The sequence below is a fragment of the Equus przewalskii genome, chromosome 7, assembly GCF_037783145.1.
Source record: "Equus przewalskii isolate Varuska chromosome 7, EquPr2, whole genome shotgun sequence".
Taxonomy (NCBI): Eukaryota; Metazoa; Chordata; class Mammalia; order Perissodactyla; family Equidae; genus Equus; species Equus przewalskii.
Window position 1 is genome coordinate 15,123,588 of NC_091837.1, and position 15,202 is coordinate 15,138,789.

Below are 15,202 nucleotides of genomic sequence, written 5' to 3' on the forward strand. Positions count from 1 at the left end.
CCAAAAGGGACAGTTACCCCCTGCAACCAAGTCAGACACCTGCAAGGACGATCCCACAACCAAGAGGGAGTCGGCTTCCTTGACACGCCTGTGTACAAAGTCAACCTTGTCAGCGCTCACTGTGTCCCCGAAGAAAACGACATCTGGTTTCAGGGGGCCTCCACATCGAGCACAGGACGGGACCTGAAAGTTCTGGACCTCCTCCTCTGTGAGAAAGACATCGCCATCGGGAGCCAGGCCGTGGGCCTCGGCACTCCAGGTGGGGTTCAGGACCTCGAACCGCTCCTGCAGCACCCCGCGGGGAGTCTGTTCACCACAATGCAAGCAGAGGACCCTGAAACCAAAGAGGAGGCCGACTGAACCATCTGTCCTGGGAGGCACGAAGCTGCCGAAGATATTTCATCCTCGACCATTTTCAGCCCCTACATCATTGCTTTCTTTTTCTAACACCCAGTTTTTCTCCATTTTGGGAATACCTTTTCATGACTTCTTTGGCTACCATCGTTTGTTTCTCACCTTCCTTCCACTGCCAACCTTCTAGAACAAGTGATGTACATCTGTTTCCTTACTACACACTCCCTGCTCAACTTTCTGCTGGCTCATTTTTATCCTTAACAAAACTGCAAATGCTTTAGCAAATGATTTCTTTAGTGCCAAAACCAGTGTTTTTCCCTCCATCCTCTGCTCTCCTCATCTGCTGGAATAGTCAGTGTCGGTCACCACCCTCTCTTTAAGACACATTCCCCCCTTGGTGTCTATGACACAATATCTTCTGATTCTCTTCTCACCTCTCTAACCAGCGGAACGTGAGCTCCGTGAGGGCAAGAACTTAGAGTCCTTTGATCACTGCTCTAGGCCCACCACCTAGGTCAGTGCCTGCACGCTGTGGGCACTCACTAAATAGCTGTTGAAGGAAGGAAAGGTGCTTTAGTTGGCTCCTCCTCTGCTCTTCAATCCTCCAGGCTGTTTTCTTCCTACGGTCCTCACCCTGGGGACTCTCCGTTTTCACTGCCGAACACCTGTGTGCTAATGGTTTCTTCCTCTATCTAAGACTCCTCTCCTGTTCTCTCCCAAACTCTAGTCCAATTCCAAGTCTTCTTGGCTGTCCTGTCAAGCTTCCCTTCTGTCTTCAACCTCACCTCCCCAATTTCGCCATCACCATCATTTCTCCAGTTACTTGCGCTGAAACCCTTGGAAAAAACTAGTTACTCATTCTTCTCCTTTTACTCTTTTTCTAGTCAGCCATCAGATTATGCTGACTTTTTTACTTACAAGGCCCCCTGTGAAATGACATTAAGTCTTGGATTTGTCTTAAAATATTTAAGAAGAGACAGGGAGAGAAGGGATAAAGTAGACAAGATAAAACTCGTTGATAATCTAAGTGATGGTATATGGGAGCTCATTATACTATTCTCTTTACTTTTGTGGATGGTTGAAATTTTCATCATGAAAAAATAACTTTTTAATGGACCCATGGCCATCATTAGGTCTCTCTTTGTCCTGATACCGCCTTAATCTAGGTCCTTCAGGCTGACCTCCCTGAGCCACTCTCTCTAATCCTGTTTAGCCTTCCTCAAATGCTATTTTTATCATGCTGTTTTCTTGCTCAGAAACCACTAATGGTCCCCTTTGGTCTCTCACAATAGTTCCAGATTGCACTGCATAATTTTCAAATGCATCCATGATTTGGGTCTAGCCTTCCCAGACAATCTGACCCAGACAATCTGATTTCATACTAGTCTCTACAGAGGCCAAGCCAGATTCCTCTGGGCTCTAGAAATTCCTTTCACAGAGAAAGCCTTCTTTCCTGCTCTTTGCCTGGTCAAACCTGAGCCAGTCTCAAGCCCCACCTTACCCATAAAAGCTTTCCTTATTACTCCAATCTTTACTAAATCTGTTTCTCTGAACTTGTAAAGCTTGTCTATCAAGGATTATACAACTTAACAATCATGTATAGAGCTGTTTGTCATTAAACCTGTTGTTTTTGGGTCTCCCCCTAAACAGATTGCAAAGTTCTCACACATAAAGTAGACCATGTTTTATATTTTGGCTTTAACCCCTCCACACCAACAAGTAGCACACCAGTACACACCACATGTTGCAGGCACCCAATAAACATTTTACAGTTGGCAGACTGATTTTAGTTCTCAGCGGAGGATCTCTGGGGCTTAAAGATAAGGAAATGGTCTGCAATTAGCTACAAGTTATTGCCAGGGCTACATGTGTTCATTCCATCAATGTTTATTGGGTTCTGACTATATGCCAGGCTACACTGTGTTGTGTGTCAAGGCCCCTGAGACCCAGCAGTGTGTAGCATGTGCTGCTGGTGCTCTGCTCATAGTCCCCTCAGGATACCCTAGAGCCACTGCACACAGTGGTCCTATAAGCAACTTTCTGCATCTCTCTTGCCTACGGTGTTCTCTGAACAAGGAAGGCTTCTCAAGAGGAGCAGAGTCAGTGTTAGGGAGTTAATTCCCCAAGAGTGACCCTCAGCCAATGAGGGAAGGGAGACGGTGGATAAACACCCCATCTTCCTCGACTTTCAGTGAGACAATTCTGAAACATGCTCCGGACAGTCTGGGGGGGGTCCCTCACAAAATTAAGCCCCAGCTGCCCAAAGCAGTAACCATTCATTAACCTACCCTTTTCTTGGCTTTCCTCCCTTCCCTGTTTCACTTCCCCACTCCCTCACTGAGTTTGCTGGGATCAACTCCAAAATGAACCACTTGCTCCCAGATCCTTTTCTCAAGGTCTAATGAAGACGACAGTGATCAAGACAGCCAAAGTCCCCATTCTTACGGAAGCCTACGTTTCTGTGTTCAAACTATTTAGGCCTTCCTGCACCTGTGCATGCATCCATGGAGTTCTGTCAGGCGCTGACTCCCTGCCTTGGTGTGCAAGGCATCCACATTTTGGGTCACCAACCAGTACAGCTTGCCGAGTCTCTCCCAGTTGCTCAAAGCCAAGTGTGCAGGGTTAGGTTGGTGGGAGGAGAACTGGGGCCAGCCCACAAAGTTTCTTGCCCAATACCTCTGGCGGATTGGAGCACTCCGTATAAAATCCCCATGCTGGATGGGCCTCCGGTCAGTGCGGGCATAAAGTCCCACCTTTTCTGACCTGTAGTCTGGGATCCCCGACTCAGTGGAGATTCCTGCCCCGGTCATCACTAGGAGTCTTTTGGAAAGGGTGATGAAGCGCTGTAGCTCTTTGACTTTCTCAGGGTCCAGAGGAGGACTTGGTGGCACAAATAACCCAGTGGATCCATGTGAGCACTGCCGGCTGAGGTTCACCAGCCAGTGGCCTTTTGCTGTCCTGAAAGTCAACCCAAAGCTCATCCTCATTCTAGAGAGAAAGAAACCTCATGTGAGAAACTTTTGCTTGTTTGTTGAGGTATAATTGACATGTAGCATTATGTTAGTTTCAGGTGTACAACATAATGATTTTGATATTATATATATTATGACATGATCACCACAATAAGTCTAGTCAACATCTGTCACCATACATAGTTAGAGAAAAATTTTTTTCCTTGTGATGAGGACTTTGAAGATTTCTTCTCTTAGTAACTTTCAAATATGCAATACAGTGTTATTAACTATAGTCACCATGCTGTACATTACATCCCCATGACTTATTCCATAACTGGAATTTTACACCTTTCGACCCCCTTCACCCATTTCACCCACCCTCACCCCCTGCCTCTGGTAACCACCAATCTGTTCTCTTTATCTATCAGTTTGATATTTTTGGGTTTCTTTTTTAGAAACTGGTTTTTAAAAACAAAGGTAAGGGGCCGGCCCCGTGGCCAAGTGGTTAAGTTTGCACACTCTGCCTCGGTGGCCCAGGGTTTTGCCGGTTCGGATCCTGGGCGTGGACATAGCACCACTCATCAGGCCATGCTGAGGTGGCATCCCACATGCCACAGCTAGAAGGACCCACAACTAAAAATATGCAACTATGTACCAGGGGGCTTTAGGGAGAAAAAGGAAAAATAAAATCTTTAAAAAAAAAAAACCAAAAAAACCCAAAGGTAACCATCACCTAATAAGTGGATAAACAAAATGTGGTCTATCCACACAATGGAATATTATTCAGTTATAAAAAGGAATGAAGTTCTGATATATGCTACAGTATGGATTAACATTGAAAACATTATGCTAGATGTAAGAAGCCAGTCACCAAATGACATATATCATATGATTCCACTTAAATGTCCAGAACACGCAAATCTATAGAGACAGAAAGCAGGCCGGTAGTTGCCAGGGGCTGGAGGAAGGGAGAATGTATCAGAACTTCATTAATTTTATAGCCGAAAAACAATAGTAGGATCTAGGCACTGAATATCAACAGCTGCTAACATTACAAAAAGAGAGAGAACCAGAATTATGAGACTCTTGATGGAACAGCACACCACCATCCAAAATGTGGTCTAGGAAAAAAAACTGAACTTGACTCTGATCAAGTCACTAGAGCTAATTAACAATTTATAGGAAATACAGAGGCCAAAGCAATGTGTTAGATGATACCATTTGTCAATCAGCAAAGTCAGACTATGGGAAACTACAGGACAGACAAATCGGTTTCTTCAACAAATAAACTGTGAGAGATAAAGACAGAGAGATACGAGGCGGGAATTATAGATTAAAAGAGATTTAAAGACATACCAGCCAATTATAATACTGTGGGCCCTATTTGGATCCTGATTCAAATACACTTTAAAAATATGACATAAGACAACTGGAAAATTTAACATTAACCAGATGTTTGATATTAAAAAATTAGTGTTAACTTTTTAATATATGACAAATGGTATTATGATTTTTTAAAAAGTCCTCATCCTATAGAGTTACATACTGAAATATTTGGACGAAATGATATATCTGGGAGGATTTGTTTCAAAATATTAAGGGGGGGTAGATAGGAGTATATAAGTGAAGCAAGATTAGCCATGAATTGTGAATTGTTGAAGCTGGGTGATGGGTTCATGAATGGCGGTTCATTATATTATTCTATCTCTGCAATAAAATTAAAAAAAAATAATAATTCCTTAGAGGAATGTCTGGATTGAAGATGTCCTAGTGCATCCAGGACAGTGGAAGTGCAGGAATGCTAAAAGCCATGAGATGAAGGAAAATGCTTATATCTTTTGAATATTTTAAAAGTTTAAGAGATATGATCAGAAAAGTGAGAAGAAAAAAAGAATGGAGAAGTTTGAAGAGAAGCTAAAATGTGGAATGTTTTACTTTAAAGGTAGACAAAACTCCAACATCTGGACTATATCAACAGTCATATCGTTTTTTGGAGAAAACGTACATGAAATTAAATGCACAAAGTGAATTAGGGCTGGTAATTTTAAAGTCTGCCTCTTTCACGTTGCCCTTGATCTAGACAAAAATGAAAGCAAGGGCACATGATTATCAACACTACAGTGATAAACAAGGGCTAGGGTTGGCCTAAAAATATATAGACAAACCCTAACTAACTTCTAGGCAAGAAATCACTAATAAAGGAAATCTTGGGTGGCGTTGCCCCAAAAAAGTCCACCCTAAATGGGATTTGGGAGCAGGTTACTGATGAGCTTTCAAGACTCATCCAACTTATATCTGAAAGCTGCCAACCCAAAAGGTATCTAATAATCAGTAAACCTGTACACTAAAATGTTTTATGAGAAGGGTGAGGAGAGCCAACAGCATGATATTGAGAAATGGCTGGGGAGTAGGAATTTGTTGGCATTGCATACAATACTGTCTTCTGAAAGAGAATATCTAGGTATTAGAAAAATGTATTGGAAGGGGCCGGCCCGATGGTGCAGCGGTTAAGTTTGCACGTTCCGCTTCTCGGTGGCCCGGGATTCACCAGTTCGGATCCCGGGTGCTGACATGGCACCGCTTGGCAAGCCATGCTGTGGCAGGCATCCCACATAGAAAGTAGAGGAAGATGGGCACGGATGTTAGCTCAGGGCCAGGCTTCCTCAGCAAAAAAGAGGAGGATTGGCAGCAGATGTTATCTTAGGGCTGATCTTCCTCAAAAAAAAAAAAAAAAAAAGAAAAATGTATTGGAGTATGGGTTTTTATATAATCTAAGAAAACTACCCCAGCAGACCATACTACTTCCAGCGGCAGATTTCATGTTTATCTCAACAACCTATTGATAACGAATGAATGACTTCAGTACCTTGAAGGATGGCCCCCAAATAAACAAGAATATCTTTCACTGGAAAGGTACAGCCCCCTGCCCCCTACACACACCTAGAGTGTATTTATAATCTTATTTTGTAATCCAGTCTGTTGTAAAATTTGGAAGGGTGAGCCAGCTCAGGATCTGATAATTCAAGGATGTATTGAACACTGGGGCTCCAGGCTTTAGAGACAACTGACCCTTGCCAGAGGTATGCTGGTAAACTGGCTTCCCTTATACCCTCCCCCTCAAAAAAGAAAAATATCCCATAATGGCCAATTTCAGGCCACCAATGGTTTAACAAATGACTAGCAAATTCCTGAATATTTAACAATTGATCCTCACTGGTACAAACTGATTCCAGAACCCCCTCCTGGGTCCTATGAAGTCCAACCTGAACAACAAGCCTACCTTTTTATTACCTTTTTAACAATTTGTTTTGGTCAACAATTTCTAATACCTTCCGCATATTAAAATCTTGTCTCCATACTGGACTATTTCATAACAGCCCAAGCCATCTTGTCTTCCTAACCTCTTAAGAACCCACAGCTACGGCTCTACTATGCCAGTGGCCATCAGATGGAAATAACTGAAAATGGCTGGTGAATCTGCCAAGCCTTTCTGCATCCAAGGGAAACTATGTATTTTGGTTTATTTAAAAAAAAAAAAGAGGGCTCGCCAGTTGGCACAGCGGGTAAGTTCACACGGCCCAGGTTCGCCTGTTCGGATCCCAGGTGTGGATCTACGCATTGCTTGTCAAGTCATGCTGTGGCATGCATCCCACATATAAAGTAGAGGAAGATGGGCACGATGTTAGCTCAGGGCCAGTCTTCCTCAGCAAAAGAGGAGAAGTGGCGGCGGACGTTAGCTCAGGGCTAATCTTAAAAAAAAGGGGGGCTCTAAAAAATAAAGTCTATTTTAAAAAAGAAGGAAGGTAAAGCAAAAATTGGTAAAGCAGGATTCTAGCCTAACTTAAGGCCTATTCTGTCTCTCCCAGAAATACATGGCTGGTCAGAACTGAATTCCTTATAAACTTCAAAAGGTTAACGGCTTAGCCCCAAATCTTTTAAATCCCTTAATAGTCCATTGTCATTCTATCTATGATTACATCTAAATATGTCTCTACAAGAGGAATACATTTATATTTTTAGTGAATACCATCCCTTGGGGACTGTGTGCTCCATAAACCTACTTCTATTTTATAAATTAGAATGATCTTATTTCTTCATAACCTAAGAGAATCACATATGACTTCTAGCATGCCGGGTGTTGATGAAGTGGTTACTCAGACTTTTCAGGCTTTTGATTTTATTAATGTAATTAAGCACATGCACACATTTTATTCTTTCGTTTTCCCCATATTCTTTTAGCTTACCCTCAATTGCAAACTCTGATACTTGCACACAGCAAAGAGTATTGAGACCAGACAAGACATTCTACCCCCGCGGGTCAGCTTTTCTAGTTGTAAAAACAAGGCTTTGACATATTTGATGTAACGCAGAAATTCTCTAGTGACACGTACCCCGTATGTAAACATTATTTTATGCTCTGCTCTCCAGATCTGGGTTCAGGACCCCAATTTCTCCTTGACATTCCGCAGCAACACGTGAACAGCTAAACAAATACATAGTCCCGATTCTTGAGACCACAGGGCTCGAGAAACCCCGCTGAAAACACGCTCTACTGGAACAGCTGCTCTCTCTCAGGTCCCACCAAAGGGAAAAAAGGAGAAATGGAATCTCTTACAAGAAATCCACAACTTGTAGAAACCTGCAGCCCGCACAGAACACACTTACCTTTCACACTTTCACAGCTTAAAGGACACCGTACGCCCCGACAGTGGGACTGACCGGCCCTATTTGCATTCTGGGAAATGTAGTTCATGAAGCTAAAGTGATGCAGAAAAAACTACAAGTCCCACAATCCTCTTGAGGGACTCAGATTGTCCAGTAGCGCCCCCTGTCCGCCTCTCCTCTAAGGTTCAGAGGCTTGAACCCTGGTTCGCGATGTGCCTTTCTCACCTAAGCCAGCAAGTTGTCTCAGAGAAGCGGTTAAAAGCTTGGACACCAACGTCCTGAGTGCAAAACAGTACATCCGAACAGCGCTAATTTAGGCATGCATTCTCCCTTAAGATGGAAGCTTTAATAATGCAAGATTTGACTCATCCTCAACTTCAATGTTTATGGTCCTTTCCACTCGCCGTGACAGAATCAAGTTCCCACCTTGCAGTGGGCTGTGACTACATTATTTCACAAATATATGAAAAATTGTTTTTACAATTAATGTGAACAATGAAAGCCAAATATAATATATAGGGACTAATGTGTTTACTCACTTGGCTTCTCAATTTCTCATCTCGTGTTTGTTTTTTTTTTTTAAAGATTGGCACCCTAGCTAAGGACTGTTGCCAATCTTTTTTTTCCTGCTTTTTCTCCCCAGATCCCCCAAGTACATAGTTGTATATTATATATTTTTTAGTTGTGGGTCCTTCTAGTTGTGGCATGTGGGACGCCACCTCAGCGTGGCCTGATGAGTGGTGCCATGTCCACGCCCAGGATCCGAACCAGTGAAACCCTGCCCAGCCCAAGCGGAGTGCACGAAGTTAACCACTCGGGCACGGCCGAGCTCTGTCATCTTGTGTTTTTATTAAATGAACCAACACCACGCTTGGCTTTCACTCCCAGAGATTCCGATTTAATTTGTGTGGGGAGACGCCTAGACGTCAAAGTCGATTTACAAACTTTCCAGTTGTTTCTAATGTGTTTCCAATGAGAACTGCTGCTCTATAGCATCGCCTAAATAAGATATCAATTTGTGGGTGTCTTGGAACATAATCAAAGGGCAGCCAGCGGGGACCTTGAAAACCACCTAAGGATCCCCTTCCCCCATTTTAAGATGAACTGAAGCTCAGGGGAGTAGTACGGAGGCCGGAGTCAGAGTGCGAGTCCCGGCTCTCTCATTGTATGCACCGAGGTAAATATTGGTAAGGTAAATCAGTCCAGTAGTTTGGCAGCAGTACCTCCAGCAACAGCTGGGATAGGTCACTAGCTGTAGGATTTACTAGGTGGGGAGGATCACCTGACATGAAGGCCTTATGTGCCTTAGTTAGCATGACCACATCAGCTGAAAGAAAGAACCAAAGCACAGAATAGAAACTTTTGCCAAGTCAAAAAGCTGTAATCTAGAACGTTTTCTCCACACATGGTGTTTGATCAAAACCTATGGAAATGCCAAAATGGTGACATTCCCCCCCCCCCCCCAGGTCAAATTTTATTATGAAACATTTCAAACCCGTGTAAGTTTTTTAGTTCTCCAAGTGGAATGAGCATCATTAACATTAATAGGGATTGGCTGGACATACAGGACTATTGTGCTTTTGGGCCCCAGAGAGTCTCATGTTCTGGGGAGAAGTTAGTGGAGTTTTCCATTTTTCTCATAGCATTGAAAAGGCGTCTGTGGAGGGTGAAGGCATCCAAGACAGCTGGTGAAACACACGATTTCCCTTGATAGCTACTGACAGAGTGTAATGAGCCATCCAATCAAGACATTCTCAAGGGCTGAGATGTTCTTTGGATAACCCTAGTCTTTTATTTCTCACAACTCCACCACACCGGACATTAATGACTAACTCCTTGATTGGATTAAAGTAAAATAACCTAAATCAGCTCGCTAGTCTTTTCCTTTTTCCTGCTGGTTTTGCCTACCCTGGCAGTTATGGCTGTGACCAAACAAATAAATAAATAACTACACATTAGCATCAAACAGGTCTTTAAAATGCCATTTTTGCATCCAGATGATGACAACACGAATGTTCACTGAATGATACTTTGAATGTTTCATGCTCAAAATTTTTTACAATAAAATGGGGAAAATGTCAGTTTCTCGGACCTACTATTTGCATCTTAATGAGTAACAAAAACCAAAAGTATTTTGGAGACTATAGTTCAGGGAGAAAACAAGGCCAGATATAGTTTTCTAACAGCTTTCCACTTGCTGAGGGAAAATAGGCAATGAAAGTGAAAATTACTTCAAACTTCGTGAACTGTGGCTATTTCTGCGGAAATAACCTCTTTCTTTCAGCCTCTCTCCTCTGAATTAAGAAGTCCACAGAAAACTCTTTTGTATTAAACATGGAATTACCATGCGATCCAGAAATTCCACTTCTAGGTATATACACAAAAGAATTGAAAACAAGGACTCAAAACTGACGTTTGGATGCCAACGTTCATAGAAGCCTTATTCACAATAGCCAAAAGGAGGAAGGAACGCGTGTCTATAGAAGGATAAAAGGATAACAAAATTCCACAGAATAGAATATTAGGTATAAAAAGGAATGAAATTCTGATATGTACTACAACATGGGTGGACCTTAAAAACATTATGCTATGAAATAAGCCAGACACAAAGGATCAAATATTGTATGATTCTGCTTATATGAGGCACTTAGAGTAGTCAAATTCACAGACAGAAAGCAGAACAGGGGTTGCCAGGGACTAGAGGAGGGAGGAATGGGGGAGTTAGTGTTTCATAGGTACAGAGTTTCAGTTTGGAATGATGAAAAAGTTCTGGAGAGGTATAGTGGTGATTGTTGCAAACAATGTAAATGTGCTTAACGCTACTGAACTGTACCTTAAAAATGTTTAAATAGTAAATTTTATGTTATGTATATTTTATCACAATTAAAAAAACTTTTAGAGACATAGTTACACTGGGAAATGGGAGCCAAGTGAACAGCATCCTGATACTGAGTCGATTCCTCATCCGCCCCATTCATTCTCTGAATTAAGTTATTAGCATGTTCTCTCCCATAATGCTTTGCTTCATTCTCCACCAAAACATAGTTAAATCAAACAACTGAATCTTCAGAAACAGCTTATGCATTTCGAGAGCTCTTCATGTGTTTATATAATTTCCAACCAAACAACATTTGAAGGTTTTTCCAGGCGACTCAAACTCGTCTTTCTGAAATAGGAACCTTGCTTATTGGGGGTGATGCGTAGGGGGCGTTTCTCGTTAGCTTTGCGCAGTGGCAGTATCGTAGCCAATGAGGTTTATCCGAGGCGCGATTATTGCTAATTGAAAACTTTTCCCAATACCCCGCCGTGACGACTTGAAATATAGTCGGCATTGGCAATTTTTGACAGTCTCTACGGAGACTGAATATTTCAGTTTACAAAAAAGAAAAACGTGGTTTCTATCGCGAGTTTTCTGGATTCTATGCATTGGGTTCTGTAAGTTTTACAGTAATCACCGTGTTAGTTTGATTACGATTCGTTTTCGGTTACAGCTGTTGATCGATTCCAGCAACTCAGCTTGGTTAAGCAAGTCACGTTTCTTTGTTTTTTTGTTCTCGTGGGCGTATTTTCTTATGTTCACAGCGCGTTTTCTCTATTTTGTCTTCGCCACGCTAACGTTTGAGATTTTAACTACTGAGAAAATGCCAACCCTAGCCCCTGCCTGCCCAGTTTCTGCAGCCTCAGCCCCAGCGACTCTTACCTCTTCTGCTCACCCGGGGTTTCCACGCCTTCCCGCGACTAAGTATTTCTCGCTCAAAATTGGAGTCAATATGGTTATCTCTGTGACGTCATGGTGATTTGCATAAGGTTCCCCAGCATCCTCAGCAGATGTACACTTGTTTCCAAAACCTGAATGTTTGACACTAGATGATCCAACAACAAGAAGCCTCCCACGCAGACGGGCCTCAAATCTGACTCCACGAAGGGGAACGCGTCATATCCACGATCTGGCTGGCAGTCGCTCACCCTCATTGTAAGGCTATTGTCATCCGTAGGGGAGCGGTGTGGGTGAGCTTTTTCCTTCAGCTTTGCGCAGTGGCAGTATCGTAGCCAATGAGGTTTATCCGAGGCGCGATTATTGCTAATTGAAAACTTTTCCCAATACCCCGCCGTGACGACTTGAAATATAGTCGGCACTGGCAATTTTTGACAGTCTCTACGGAGACTGAATCTTTACAAAGTTCAATGTAAGTGATTTAGAGTTAAAACGTGCTTGTTCTTGTGTTCTGTTTCGGTAGTGTTTGTCTTCGCTTTTGTTCGGTTCGCCTATGTTGGGTACTGTCTTAGATTTTGGCGGGGCATGTGTGACACTTGCTCTTGCTGTAGGAGTACGTGCTTCCTTTATGTCTAGAGGTGTACCTGGAGACCTCTCGCTGCGGAGTGCGTGCGTTTGGTTGTAGTAGTTGTATTTTCTATCAAAAAGCTCACAGCTATCGAATGAGTCCATCTCCATCCCGGCGGAAGTAGACAACCCCATCCAGAGCGTTACAAATTCGCAGCATCTCGTCCAAATTCTTCCTTACAACCAGGAGGGAAGTGGACGCAGTAAATTTGCTCAGGTCCCATTGTGGAGTCCCGGGCAGAGCTGGGCTTGGCACCAAGGCCCCTCACCCCTAGTGGTGCGCTGGTGCCCACTACACTGGCTGCCTCCAGTCTTGTCCTGTTAGGAAGGCCAGGGATGTCCCCGCACAAAAGCCTTCCTACCCCTGGGCATGGCCGATCCAGCTGGACCTACTTAGGCTACCAACCATCTAACACTCCTGTGGCCTGTAAGCAAGAGGATGTGGTTACTAAGGGTGAAGGTGGCGGGATGGCATCTATTGGTTCAAAGCAGCACTGGGGAAAATTGCCCCAGGGGTAAAGTAGACCCAGTCCCTACTTCAGGGAGCTCACAGCCTTGAGACACACCACAAATAAGTAAACAAACAGATAAACCAGATAATTACAGACTGCTTCAGTGCCATGAAGAAACAGGAAGATGTGATAGAGCCACTCAGGAGACCAGTCAAGTTCCAAGAACAAGTATTGAGCACTTACTGTGTGCAAAGTACTTAACATGCTTCCTTTCATTTAATTTTCACAGAAACTTATCTCCCCATTCCTTTTTTTTTTTTTTTTTTACAAACAGCTTTATTGAGGTATAATTGGCATTCAATAAACTGCATTTTTTTTTTTTGAGGAAGATTAGCCCTGAGCTAACTACTGCCAATCCTCCTCTTTTTGCTGAGGAAGACTGGCCCTGAGCTAACATCCATGCCATCTTCCTCTACTTTATATGTGGGACGCCTTGCCAAGCGGTGCCATGTCCAAACCCAGAATCCAAACCGGTGAACCCCTGGCCGCCCAAGCGGAACGTGTGCACTTAACTGCTGTGCCACTGGGCTGGGCCCTAAATTGCACATATTTAAAGCATACAATTTGATAAGTTTTGAAACATGTACACCCATGAAACCATTACTGCAATCCAGATAGTGAACACACCCATAACTCCCAAAAGTTTCCTGTTGTTCCTTTGTAATCCACCTGTCCCTCTCATCGCCTCCTCCCACCTTCTGTCACTATAGAAGTTTGCATTTTCTAGAGTTTTGTGTGATGGAACCATATGATATGTGATTTTTTGAGACTGACTTTTTTTCACTAAGCTAATGTCCTTGAGATCCATTCAGGTTGGTGCATAGATCAATAGTCCATCCTTTTTTCTTGCTGAGTAGTATTCCATTGCATGGAAGTACCAGAGTTTGTTCAACCATTCACCCCTTGAAGGACATTTGGGTTGTTTCCAGCATTTTGCTATCATGAATAAAGCTGCTAAGAACATTCCTGTACAAGTTTTTATGTAAGCGTAAGTTTTTAATTCTCTGGGCCATACGGTAAATTGCATGTTTAGTTTTGTAAGAAATTGCCAGATTATTTTCCAGAGTGGCTGGACTATTTTACATTCCATCTGCAGTCTTTTTAAATCTAGACAAGTCTCCCTGTCTTTCTTATTTGCTTCACAACACTGATTTTTTGAAGAGTCCAAGATAGTGATTTTTTCTTTTTCCTGGTGAGGAAGATTGGCCCTAAGCTAACATCTGTGTCAATCATGCTCTATTTTGTATGTGGGACACTGCCACAGCATGGTTTGATGAGCAGTGTGTAGGTCTGTTCCTGGGATCTGAACTCGCAGACCCCGGCCACCAAAGCAGAGCGAGCGAGCTTAACCACTATGCCACCAGGCCAGCCCCAAAGATAGTTATCTTGTAGAAGTCCCACGTGATGATTTATCTGATTGTGTCCCCCATGGTGTTCCTCTGTCCCTTGAATTTCCTGTAACCAAGACCTCAAAGCTTGATTAGATCAAGAGAACTTCAGAGGTGGTGCTGTGAACTCTGTACTGCACCTTCCACTATGAGTGATGCTGAGTGTGAGCACCTGCGTAAGGTAGTAACTGCTCTCTCTCTACTGTAAAAGTACATTTTTCTGTATGTAATCAGCAATCTGTGGAAGGAATGAACAATCCCTGACATAGCAACTGTTTGATGCTAAAAGCCGTTTGCTTTCCACACCACTCCCCTAAACCACTTCCTGATCAGTCTTCAGAATATGGCTGAGACAAATTAACACCAGTTCTTCTCTGGAACCCAGGGTGGGTTTCCCGGAACCAGGGAATACCCTGTGTTCAGGACCCGTAGTCCTAGGAAGTTAAAAACATTCCCCTGACAAGCGAATGTATCAGAACCAGGCACACGTGATGGAAGGAAGGGTCAGTGGTAACTGCTCAAAGGGGCGTGTGGAGCCTCTTGTTGATTATGGGAACTGCAAGAGGAGTCAGTGTGTGCGGCCCAGAGGCTGAAATTTCAAGGAGCTATAAGTATCCTTGATAGCGTGGTCTGAAAATGCGCTCCAGCCGTTTCTTTCCTCCTTAGCTGGTTGCCGAGATGGCTAATCTGGGTGTCAAACAGACCTGGAAGCCATAGAAGATGGATGCTCCCTCCCATGGCAAATTTTGTATTGATCAGAAAGTCAGATGATGCTCTGGCAAACACTGCCCCGGGTGATGTGTGTGTGATTTTCTTAGAATTTGTAATAGCAAGTAAGTAAAATAATGATTCACTTGTAAGCAGACACAAGAAAGAAAAGCATGAAAAAATCACCAAAAAGATCAACAAATAGCTTAAGAAAAGCAAGACAATATTAAACAAAAAGTAAAATTTATGGAACATACATGCAATATTTTTTCTCTCAGT

General features: G+C 43.0%; 1 protein-coding gene and 2 non-coding genes across 8 annotated transcripts in view; 2 read left to right on the plus strand and 1 right to left on the minus strand.

Annotated features, from left to right (window-relative positions):
* SIRT4 (sirtuin 4) overlaps positions 1-15,202 on the minus strand; it is a 29,975-nt gene that overhangs the window by 3,203 nt on the left and 11,570 nt on the right. Inside the window, exons 1-3 of one of the 6 annotated variants that reach the window (XM_008507232.2) lie at positions 11,674-11,776; positions 2,845-3,342; positions 40-334 (exon numbers count right to left, since the gene is read on the minus strand). In XM_008507232.2, the coding sequence (XP_008505454.1) occupies positions 40-334; positions 2,845-3,341 (792 nt within the window). In that variant the 5' untranslated portion in view covers position 3,342; positions 11,674-11,776. Of the gene's footprint in view, positions 1-39; positions 335-2,844; positions 3,343-7,699; positions 8,073-11,673; positions 11,777-15,202 lie in introns of those variants that run through there. The other 5 variants (XM_008507216.2, XM_008507223.2, XM_008507242.2 and 2 more) reach the window with 5 other exon arrangements.
* On the plus strand, positions 11,193-11,333 carry LOC139084955 (U4 spliceosomal RNA). Its single transcript, XR_011542895.1, has one exon. It is a non-coding gene; the product is annotated as a U4 spliceosomal RNA (small nuclear RNA).
* LOC139084954 (U4 spliceosomal RNA) lies at positions 11,998-12,138 on the plus strand. Its single transcript, XR_011542894.1, has one exon. It is a non-coding gene; the product is annotated as a U4 spliceosomal RNA (small nuclear RNA).